Below are 12,250 nucleotides of genomic sequence, written 5' to 3' on the forward strand. Positions count from 1 at the left end.
AGTTATTTGATTGAGTCTTTGTAGTCTCATTCCAGGTTGAGATTGTACTCGCTCTACAGTCGAGAAACATGTTTTAATTAAACAGCTGAAACCTGGATTCAAACCCAGGATCTCTGCTAACCCTCCTGTGCTCTCGGTGTTAACTTGTCATGTAAGGCATCGATTTAAAGTTATGGTCACGGAACATGCATCAAGATGTGCTGAAACAAAACTTTTTGAGTCGTGCAAATATTAGTTTTTCCTCGAGGGGTAATAGTCGGAATGAATGAGGCCGCATAGAAAAAACGATGTAGAAAAATACAAATGTAATTCATGCAGTACAACTGAGTTGAACGACACCAATTAAACCTGTGCAAATCAAACGGATCATGTATGGAGCACAAACGAGAGAGAACAAACAAAAATCGTACGGTACAAATTAGACTGCAACAGAGATGGACAGTACAGATAACAAATCAAATCCACGGGACAGACGGGTACACACATGGCAACCACGCAAAAAAATATTTTTTGCATCCGGTTGTGACCCTGAATCATGGAGGGGTGATTTATTTGACATGCTGTTATCCTGCTGAACCGGTCTAATTTCTTAAATTGTTGCAAATCAGAATAAGGGCGAGCGTGGGGGGGGAGGGGGGTGGCATGAGGTAGAGGAGGGGTTGATGGTGACGAGGGGGGGGGCGGGTACCGTTTTGTGCGTACACTTTGCTGCACGGTCTCTGGACGCGGCAGCAGCACAGCTGTCGAGTACGCAGGCGGTGCAACTGCACAGAGGCCTACGGACCAGAGGGGAGGACCCCAGGGTGCACTGGACTCCAAAGAGGGAGAATTTAACTTGGGGGGGGGGGTGCACCATTATTTAATTCTTTGCACAAGGGGCTCATGCCAACCAAGCTAGGCCACTGGGATGAGCGCCACCGTGATTTACTTTGGCGGCATGAGAGTTTTTCTGCTCGCACCAGCTCCACCACTAGGCACTCTTCTTTCCCCTCTCAATCCTGTCTCTCTCCTCCCCCCCCCCCCCCCCCCCCCCCTAGTCTTGTCTGCTTCTGGCTATGTTCGCACTTGTCGATCCTGATGCGTTTCTCACGTCCAAGGATGTCGACAAAACCAACAAAAATAGCCACTTTTGGCTTCCATAAACACTGAGCTTGTGTGTGTGCGTCTGTCCGATGTAATTGGTATAATTGGTTACCATAGAGTCACGCGAATGTCAAGACTTTGGCTCTGCATTTTGAGCAGGACCGACTAAGATGACTCGTTGTTTTTGCTACTGACGTGGTGCGTGTAAACGCTCTGTTTGTAAAGGCAGCTGGGCTTGAGCAATGCCATGATGTTAATGTGCCTGTCACCAAGTTACTTTTCTTTCGCATGGCCTTGACATGTAAAATTTGACCGTTCAAATTGTGCTCCCGTACGATTTAATACTCCAGTGGCGTTTGTACCAAACCATGCTATTGCCCGGTGCTGGCCCTATACCGACGGCAACCCATCCCGGTCAAAACCCATCATGTAGCCGAGCCTCCATGCTCTCTCCATGCCACCAACATTTGTGCTACCGCTGTTTCGGCAATGAGCAAACCCCATAAATTTGCGGCAATGGCATCCCGATGGAATACTGGTTAGTGAAATAAAGATGGGTTTGAACAGTAAATTGATCTACAGAATACCTAATCTGGGGTAATCATGTGACCAGTTTGGACTGATTGAAAGTTGGCCATGGCAGTTGCCCACTCGCAGACACCGCGGTCAGATTTGGCCATATTTTTGTAACAAATTTATTTATTTTACAATGGAAAAATATCGTTCAGATGATGCCTTAATGCCATCGTGCCCTCAGAAGCTAGGCTGACCACAGAACAACTTTTCAACATCGTTGGATATTCCACAATTTTTGGATGCATGTCGGACACGAGGTGTGGGTGACCCGTTCGTGTGATTGCGAAGTGGTAATGCCAGCGATCCATGCACACTTTCATCGTCACACTCTCTGCAGGATTATCGGTCGCGTCCTGAATGTCTCCATCTGTGCACAAGGTCTCTAACGTCCAAAACAGAAGGACACGCCACAGTGGAAATGAATGTGAACAAGTTAAAACAGTGGGACATCTCAGTTGACAACCATCCACTGTTACTCTTCATTCCCTGCCAAAAACGTATTTCTTCTTGGTTCTTTCGGTAAAGTCACGCAGAAGGGAAATAATAAAATAATAACAATAAAACATAATAAAATACAATTCTCACAACGCTGCTTGCGTTGTGGCCGAAACGTCGTGGGAATTGTATTTAATGTTTTATTGTTATTATTTTATTTCCCTTCTACTTGACCTTACCGAAAGAACCAAGAAGATGAATCCCTGCAGTCATGAAAGCTTTAAATCGAAATTTACTTTTTTTACATTTAGTAAGTTGGTGGATTCCCCGAAACCTCTTATTTTAGCACTTGGCTACGTATGGTGCAAGAAGTTCAACATAGCGCGCGTTTCGTCGCTCTTGGTTGAGTTGGCTTTTCGTCCGTGCCGCGGTGGTGGTGGTGGTGGTGCTGCTGTTGGTGCTGTTGGTGGTGGTGGTGGTGGTGCTGCTGTTGGTGCTGTTGGTGGTGGTGGTGGTGCTGCTGTTGGTGGTGGTGGTGCTGCTGGTGGTGGTGGTGGTGGTGGTGCTGCTGGTGGTGCTGCTGCGTTTCAGTTTTGTGGACGTGCCATACTCTGGACTCTTTCCACAAATCGACCTTTATTAATATTATTCTATTTTCTACACAATTGGCAATTTCCTTGAAAGTGATGCGCCCAATGTGTATTTTTAGGTTTTTGACATTTTGGCAACGGTTGCCTACTTTGTGGAACTTGCCCCCCCTTGGGGGTAAACGCAGAAGCGAGGCTCGGCGCTGTGACGTCACTCGCTTTGCTTCACGCGTGTGGCTGAGAATAGCGATGATTCTTTTTTTAATAAGCCGTGCTAAAACTTCCGTGCCTTTTTTGTGACCCGCCACGGCAAGAGTTAAGACCTCCAAGTTCCGCTGACTTGTTTTCAAGCGAGAATTAAGTGGTTTCGAGATGTACACCCACCTGATTTCGGGACACATTCCACGCGATGTAGGGAACTTTTAATTTAAATGAAGACTGAGAGATTACTGCGTGCGTATGTGTCTTGTGACCTGGTGTATCGGCGGTCAGTCATCTCACTCGGTCAACCCATGGCACCAGGGTCTGTCCCGTGACCTCCTTCCTGCCAGCGGGCGTTTGACACTTCATGTGGCCTACAAGTGCCGTGGTGACGTCACCGCCAGTTAGTGGCGAATGGCGGTGTTGTTGTTGTGACCTGCAAGAGAGCCGACCCTGAAACTGCGATGGAGGTTATGGAGCGGACGCGCATTTCCAGTGACCTAGACCGCGTTAATTCGGTAGCGTCATGCACGTCACATGTTTAGCAATAATCAGGTGCGTGCAGTTTGTAACAAAGGCTCGATTTGTATTTGAATGGAGAAGATGATTAAACATCGAACTTTCAGTTCAGTTTCAAAGGGTGGGCAGTGGTGGAGCGTGAGGGACTGGTGTTTGAGAAGCCCTGAAAGAAATAGCGTAACTGATTCCGTGGTGTACAAAATTCCAGATTATGCCGCGGGAGCAACAGAAATATCCCAAAATACTGGGGAAATGGGGAAAACTATGCAGGTAAAAAATGAAATAAAAATTAATAAAAATAAAATAACAAAAATCACGACGTTTTGGAGGCAACACAAGTCTTCGTCATCAGGTGGGACCATCACAGCCAGATTTGCTGCATCAATTTTAATTTCATTTTTTACCTACGTGACTTTACCGAAAGAACCCATGAGGAAAATCTAGCCGAAAAGAAACCTCCACCTTTTATTTTTCACACACCTCTCCGACCCAGATCCGTAACATCACCATCACTGTTTTTAAGCAAGTCCTTTTTGGGGTGCCTCCGTTGACGGTGTCTCAGGCAAAAGAGAATCCTCTACAGTTGGTTGTCCTGTGTCTGAGAAAATAAAAATCTCCGTTGCAGTAGTGAAACCCTGTGGGAACCGACCCCATCCCACACCTCCGCTTTTAGCACGGTTGGCTACTTACGGAGCGAAAGAAGTTCTATATATGTACGTACAACGTAAGAATAACAATTTGGTAATACCAGTGGTCCGTGTGCACTTTCATCGTCACACTCTGCAGGATTATCGGTTGCGTCCTGAATGTCTCCATCTGTGCACAAGGTCTCTAACGTCCACAGTGGAAATGAATGTGAACAAGGTAAAACAGTGGGACATCTCAGTTGACAACCATCCTCTGTTATTCTTCATTCCCTGCCAAAAACGTATTTGAAAGTTTGCGCCAAATCCTTAAGCCCTTGGGATTGGATGTCAAAACGTCACAGTGCACCGTAGAATGTTGATATTCTTCCGTACGGCAGCATCATCGTCATTATAAATACGCTGAACACTTCACTCCGTGCCTGACCTGAGTGGGCCGAGGCTGAGTAACATTTTTTTTCTTTACTCTGTCCACAAAGTTCAAACCTGTTGTGCAGTTTTCATTCGGTGTAATTACTCCTTAGACCAACTAAAACAAAATTCCCGTATATTTTTTTGCGTGTGCGGGGGAAGATAACATTGTGAATCGTTTTTAGACCAACATTTTCATGTGGAGATGGAGGCTTCACAAAGTACTTGGCCGGCGCCAAATGAAACAAACGCTACAATGTGAGGATGTGGGGCCTGTACCGATGAAAAGAGGATTAAGGGGTTTTTTTTTTTAAACGGTTACTTTGTTTTAATCTCTTTCTTAGTGTGTGTGCGTAAGCATTTTCATTATAGTTCACTGCTGTGTAATAGATAAGAGTCGCTTGTTTTTAAATGAAATTACTCATTTAGGGGGGTAGGGTGGAGAAGGGGGGGGTGGTGATATTTTACAAAGAGGGACAATTAGGCTGTGATATTCTTGGTGACTGTCCTCGACTCTTATTGTCAGGTAAGCGAAACTATCCAACGTTCTTTTATCTCCGTGCAAGAGGAAAAACGACCGTTTTTACTTCAAGTTATGCACGTGTAAGATTGCTTGTTAAGCGGTGACGATGCAATCGCTGTTCCGCAAACAAACTGCAGATTTCGCCTTCCTCGTGTCTGTACACCTAAGTTGTCCTTTACATCGCTGATGGATTTACCAGTGACGGTGAGATTTGAGATGTATAAAGCATTTTCACGTGACCCACATCCATTTATCATTGAGTGCGCCTCACGAGGGGATGATGAGGAGAGGTTTACGTGGGTGAGAGTTGAGAGACTGGGATATAAACAGATGATCTAGACTGAGACCTTTACCAGTGGCAAAATATAGTGCTAGGTTTTTACCCTTTCAACTGGTATAAAAACTGACACCTTTATACAAGGAATCATGTTTGCAATAACCACAACACAAGCAGTCAAAATGCAAACAAAAAGAAACAACTCTGATAATGATAATGATATGCACTGTCTTTGAAGTTGATTGGTCCACACCCGAGACAGCTTTTCTTAGAGCCTAGTCTCCATTGGTGTTGTTGTCTCGGGTGTGGACCAATCAACTTCAAGGACAGTGCATATCATTATCAGAGTTGTTTCTTTTTGTTTGCATTTTGACTGCTTGTGTTGTGGATATTGCAAACATGATCCCTTGTATAAAGGTCTCAGTTTTTGTACCAGTTGAAAGGGTAAAAACCTATCACTAAATGATCTAGAGTCGGGGTAATGTGGCAATAAAGGCCTGTAATCAAGCACTGGAGGCGGTTAGGGTTTGTGGATCGCAATACATGTTGCACTTCTCCCTTCCTCCTTGTGGGCATCGAGTAAGGTGCCAAACCCTGGCTCGCCAGGAGAATGCAGTACAGCAAGTGGACTAATCGCAACAAAACTGACACCTTTTTTTACAAGGAGTCATGTTTGCATAGACCACTACCTGCAGTCATAATGCAAACAAAAACATAACTCTGATAATGTATGCACTGTCCTTGCAGCTGATTGGTCCACACCCGAGACGGCTTTCCTTAGAGCCTAGTCTCACATGGTGTTGGACCAGATGACGCCAAAAGGCGTTACGTTTTTTGTTTGCATTATGACTGCAGGTATTGTGGTCTATGCAAACATGAGTCCTTGTAAAAAAAAGGTGTCGGTTTTGTTGCCAGATAGAAGGGTGAAAAAACCAATTATCATATTTTTACTGGCAAATGAGGTTCCAATGGTGTAATCGCCATCTGTTTCCATCTGTGTGGCGATGGTGTTGCCCCCCCCCCCACCCCCCTCGTGCTTGCGTGGGTTTTCTCAGGGTGCTCCGGTTTCCTTCCACTTGTGTAATGGAGACGTCACGGAAGGAAAATAAAAATTATAAAGCCGAGACAACGGAGGGCGGCGGGCGGTGGGGGGGGAAATGGATTCAGCAGTGCAGGGAGCCAGATGGGGTGAGGGTGTTTTCGACCAGAGGGGCAGCAGCAGAGAAGATTGGAGCTCACTGAGCAGTAGTTGACGGAGTGGTTTAGACCCGAGGCTCTGGTTGCTGGGACACCCACAGAGAGAGAGCACGGGAAGAAGAGCACAGCGGTGCGAGACGAGGATGGAGAGCGAGGGTCCGTGGAGGGTCTTGCGGACGGCGATGATTGGCTTGGGGGGTCGGCCCCTGCAGTCGATCCTTAGGGACTGGTGGCGCGAGAGACTAACGGCGTCGCTCGCCGCTTCCCCGTGTGACCCCCCCCCCCTCCTCCTCTGCCTGCCCGACCCCCGCACGCAGATGACGGAACAAAGGAAAAACAAGCAGAGGCAGGGCCTCCTCTCCAGCAGCCCCCCCCACGGCAACGTCGTGCCGCATCAGGCCGCCACGTGACACTGCACTCGCCCCCACCGCTCCCTCGGCTCTCACCTGCACTCCGCACCAACCACCCACCCCCTATTCGCCCACCCACCTATCTACCAACTTGGCTACCTATCCACCTGCCCATGTGTTCACTGACAAACCCTCTCGCCTATTTGGCAACTAACCTACCTATCTGCCTACCCAGGTGTCCACCGACCCATCTACTCGCGCGCTTACCCAACCCTTCTCAAACACCTTTTCCTTCGTTTCAAAATCTCCCTGCTCATATCGGCGCGCCACTTTTTTTCAAACGGCGGCAGTTTCTTTCGGTGTCATGGCCTCGGAGGTGGCGTTTTTGGTTTCCGTTTTGTTTTTCATCGTCTGCCACATCTAGTTGGAATAATAATATTTATCCATTGTTATTATTCATCCGTGCGGTGTGCTTTTTGGTTTAGTTGCACAGTCTGGAAGCTGTGTTTTTGTAGACGTGGTGACAGAAGTGGTTGGCGATTCGTGTGGGGGGACCACCTGAAGGTCAGTGGCTTAGCACCAGGTTGTAATGCATGTTGATGATTATTTATAAACCGGGCCCTCTGCCTCCTGCTCCCCTCTCCCTGTTTATTCCCCCCCAACAACTTTCTTGCCACCCACCCCCAACCCTATGCAACCACCACCCACGAGCCATATCCCCTTTCCTCCCAGACAGCTACCCCTCCCGCCTCACCCACCCCCACCACAGCCCATGCCAGACATCTGACTACCCCCAACTACCCCGAAAATAAATTTCCCTCCTCTTGCCCCCCCCCCCCACGCCTCCCTCATCCTGCAGTCGTCACGCAGTTCCATCACGTCCCATCCACCCTGCCCATGGCCACCTCCTCCCCACCTCCCAAAAAAACGAAACCAAAAAAAAACCCCACTCGGCTTTCGCCCACAACAGTGAGTCACGCCGCCGCCTCCGCTGCTGCACGTAGGCCCCGCGGGGCGCAGTGGTAGGGAACAAAAAAATCGTAGGAAGTCCCCGCTGTAGAAATTACTGCCGCTCGAGATATATTTTTTTTTTCTCAAGTCATTTTCGGCAATCTTCGGCAAAATTGGGGCCTGCCAGGCTGGCTTCGTGACGTACGCGAGCTGCCACTCCGCGCAACCAATCGCAACAACATCATCATCATCGTTATAACTACCGAGTGCCTTTTGTATCCTTGCCGTTGGTTGTTAACGGTGGGCGTTTTCGTTTTCCATGGCCGCAGATTTATGTCCCTGGACTTTCCGTTTTTGCGGCGGTGGATCCCCGATTGGGTCACCGGATACACTCCGCCGGTTTGGGTTGAGACGGCTGTGGGTGCGCGTGGGCTCGCGTGACCTGCGTACGTACATATGGTATGCTGATACTTCTTTCGCACCGTACGTAGGTAACCGTACTTATCGGAAGGTCTGCGGGGGGGAAGAGGGGGGTGACAATAACCAACAAAGTGGTTGAAGGAAATGTGGTTTTCAATCTAGATTCTGAAAACCTATTTACCCCCACGACGGCTGTGTGCAGTAAAATGGCTTCATTTACTTTTGAAGCAAGCGGCAGGGGGGGGGGGGGAGTTTAGAATAATCCAAAGATCTGCACTTTAATACTTTATTGTGCCGCGTTGTGCCGCAACTGCCAGTCCCAACCAACCGTGTGCTTGCGGGGTTGCTTTTATTTACAATCTGGTGGCCTTTGTTTTAAGCCCATGCTTCATTTTTTGACAGCCGAATTCAAATGCTGTTTAGACGTTGACAGTTACTGTACATGTAGAAGTCGTCAGCTGTGCGTTAGCAATTGGGCTGTACATGTTGCTGCCTCCGTTCGTAAATTATATATTTATACGTGAAATGTCCACGGCCGAGATTAATCGTTGAGAAATGTCGGCGGTGCCTTTTTTGCGAGTTAGACTCGTGTAGAATATATTGGTTTATTTCAGGTCTGTAAATTATGCCATTCTTATGTCAATGTTGGTCTCTGGTATCTGCCTTTTATTATTTTGACGGTTCATGGTTGGGCTTGCTCGTCTTTGTGTGCCAAAGAGATTAAGACAACTGGACTTTCGTCTAAAAAACAGGAACCGCTCAATCGAGTAACCATAATAAGGGTCGTCCATCTACAATACAGCACCCGCACGGCTACACCCAGATGCATGGGCAGGATGCGCAGATGGCTCTAATTCCCAGCAGCACCACTCATCCATTACCGCACGCGTCGCCGCACGTGACAGACGGCCATCGCTTTGATGCATGCACCGTCACTGACCGGGCGCGACAGGATGGTGAGGTGGTCCATCTCATGATTTTTTTAAAGGGGGGGGGGGGGCAGTGGGTTGGTTAGCAGTGGCGTGCATGCGCGGCACGCATGGACACGTGACCGCACGGACCTTTTTCCTCCACCCGCCCACCCACCTCCCCGCCTTCCATGTTGCAATTGCTGCCGTACAGCAATGATAGCCTTTTGGGCAATCGCTGCCCGCGAGAATTTCTCAACGACCCCGTGACCCCAGAATGGCAGCGACGTCGATCGTGCGGTGACTGGAGGGAGGGTGGGGGTGGGTGGGGGGTTGCGTGACAAGTTATCGAGCTGTCGGTCTCGCGGCACGGTGGCTGAAATCCCACGGCCAAAAAAAAATTGCAACACCCACCAATTTGATTCTGGAATATGAACGAACAAAAACTTAACCAATCGGACAATTGATCTTGGGTTTTTGGTTTCCAGATTTTTTTTTTCGAAATGAACAAATGTGAACCCCGCTTATGTTGAAGAAAAGGCAACGAAACTTTTGGAGGGCATGCAGTGGCTTGTAGATTGTGTGTGTTTGTCATTGACAAGGCCATGTGTTTTTTTTTCACATTGCAGGCTCAAAACGGGGTTGTGTGTAATGTAAGAGACCTTGACTTTTCTAAGCACGGCTCATAATTTATGCAACGAGCAACGCCCCCTCCTATTGACGGTGTGCAGCATTTCTCTGGGAATGCGGTGTGTAGCTGTATAAGCATTTTGAACTGGAGTGTGTGGGTGGGCGGGGCGATAGGAATGTAATCCGTGCAATATTTAACATTGCAGTAATTTATGCAGCCTGGCTTATTTACCGGGAGCAACTATTTTTTCGTAGCTCGGACCCAGCAGTCCCCAGCCACGTGGTCAACGGTGCGTTCCCAAGCGCTTCGGGATGTTGTGAACAGTGCCGCCAGCATGTGACACTTAAGGGGGTGATGCGGGTTGATCTTCACTCATTTTCAGATGGGGCGCCACTTTTGCCAAATACGACATCGGAGTGAGGGCCGTCACACATTTGAAACCGTTGGGGTTTGACAGCGCGATGATGGTGTTTTCCACACGTGTGTTTGTCGCGGGCTGCACTAAAGGGCCGCCAGCGGGCCTTGCAATGAAGAACACTGGTGTAACGGATTCGTCGCTCTATAAAATCGATTCTCAAACCCTAAGATGTTTGTCGAATCGTGCTCATTAGAATCGATAATTTTTTATATTTTCCATTCATATACCAGTACGTTTATATGTAATACGTTCCCGTTACCTCCGCTGCTGCTGATGCCTCTACATTCGCAATGTTATATTTACAACAATAACAAAAAAAGCCGCTCTTGAAATGTATTGTGACCCCCCCCCCCCCCCCCGAACCGTGACAATTCATGGCGTCGCAATGTTGTTGCGTGTTCAGTAGTTACAGGGCCACTGGCTCCATCTTCCAAGTCCCCAATGCCTGATTTATGTGGCACTTAACGTGCATGATAATAGTAATATATTTGTACTCGCGGGTCTGTCCACTCTACGGAGAGCACGGTGTAACACTGGTGAGGTATCGAAACGGCAGAAACGCCAAATAAATGAAATGTATATTTTCCGAAATGCCCTTTTTGTTTGTTTTGCTTCTTGCTAACGTCTTTTTTTTATTTCTCAATCAATGTTAGAACCAGGTGAAAAACCCCTGGGAGGTGAAATGGATTTCGTTAGCACTGCAAGGTGCAATTATTGGCACGGTGAAAAGGATTGGCAATATTCCTTTTTTAGGAAGTTGAGATTGCGTTTTTAAATTGCTCGCCTGCTTAAAATAGTTCTCTGCCGCGGTGTTGTGCAAAAAATGTCAGGCCGGGCATTCCAGTGGCACACTAATGTATTTACAGCCTCCTTTCTTCCTCTCCCAACACCTTTCTATGGGAGACGGCCAAATCCACAAACTTCCGGTAGCTGCCATCCATCATTGGTGGTTGATCATCTTCATGTGGCCTGTCTGGTGCTGGTGTCGCTGTGTCATTTCCCCTCCCGAGCGCTGCCTCCATCCACCCGTCCATGTTTTTGTTCCTCATTTGCCCTCTGCCCTCTCTCTTACCTTCCACCAGCATTTCCGTTGCCTTGCTGGGGTTCCTGTTTTCGTGACATTCTTCTCATGTCAACGCACGAGGCCGATGCTTTACAAACTAAATTTGAGGTTTATTTTGATCAAATGGGCACCGCAAAAGCAGTGGCCGTGCGGATGGCAATCCTTAAATTATCCAGTGATGGTACACATTTGACCCAACTGCTTTTTGGCATAGAAGAGTTTATGCCCGAAACGAATAATATTTTACAGCTCTTTGTCAATCCACTGCTGAACGAAGGCCCTCCCCCCCCCATCCCATGTTGACGAGTGGCATTTAACCATACTTCACCGTGCGAGACGGTGCGATTTGGTGGAGTGGGTGCCAAGAACCATTTCAGATATCACCGCTGATGGTTAGCCGGTGTCAGGAGTTGTGCCGAGCTCAAAGCGCAGTGTCTCTTATGAGCTTCGTAATAATACTTATCTGCCGGCATTGGTCACGCTGGGAATGGCAGACACGACATAGAAAATTATCCCGGTATGTTGGGGCCTTTCTAGGGATGACTTTAGCAGCCTTGCGTGCACTAAATGACCCTAATATAAATACTCACGCATCATTTCGGAGAATCGAACCTTTTTCAGCATCGGCGAGTACCCAGGTGCCAGGGAGAATCTCCGGTGCTCTGTTTTGGTTTAGCGACACCAAAGAAGTGGTGATCACTGCTTGGCGTTACCGCAGCAGCGCCTACTCTCGACCCACCGCATGACACCACACCCTCCATCGCCTACGAAATGCAAACATTGCCCTGTGACGGAGATTGTTATGCCCGGCATGTGGCTGCACCCTGGATACTGTTTTTTGTTCAAAGCGATTTTTACAATACAATATGGATTTATAACGTAAACTTTTTATGTTACCAAGTAAGGTCCCCACTGAGCCATCTAACTCGCTTTCAAAAGCGAGGCCTGGCCACACATTATAGCTGCAACGAAGTGGCTTATCACGTGGAAATTTATAGCAGCCAAATGCTCTTCAGCGCGTGCTGTTGCTAAATGTGGAGGGGAAAACCGGAGGAC

The 12,250-nt window shown here is 48.0% G+C and overlaps 1 protein-coding gene across 4 annotated transcripts in view; it reads left to right on the plus strand.

Moving 5' to 3' along the window:
- LOC133351784 (inositol 1,4,5-trisphosphate receptor type 1-like) overlaps nucleotides 1-10,716 on the plus strand; it is a 155,555-nt gene extending 144,839 nt beyond the window's left edge. For all 4 annotated transcript variants that reach the window (XM_061567301.1, XM_061567303.1, XM_061567302.1 and 1 more), the window contains one exon: nucleotides 6,771-10,716. In XM_061567301.1, the coding sequence (XP_061423285.1) occupies nucleotides 6,771-6,863 (93 nt within the window). In that variant the 3' untranslated portion in view covers nucleotides 6,864-10,716. The remainder of the gene's footprint in view (nucleotides 1-6,770) is intronic.
- The last annotated feature ends 1,534 nt before the right edge of the window (nucleotides 10,717-12,250 follow it).

The sequence above is a fragment of the Lethenteron reissneri genome, chromosome 38, assembly GCF_015708825.2.
Source record: "Lethenteron reissneri isolate LAM-NWPU_2019-01 chromosome 38, ASM1570882v1, whole genome shotgun sequence".
NCBI lineage: Eukaryota > Metazoa > Chordata > Hyperoartia > Petromyzontiformes > Petromyzontidae > Lethenteron > Lethenteron reissneri.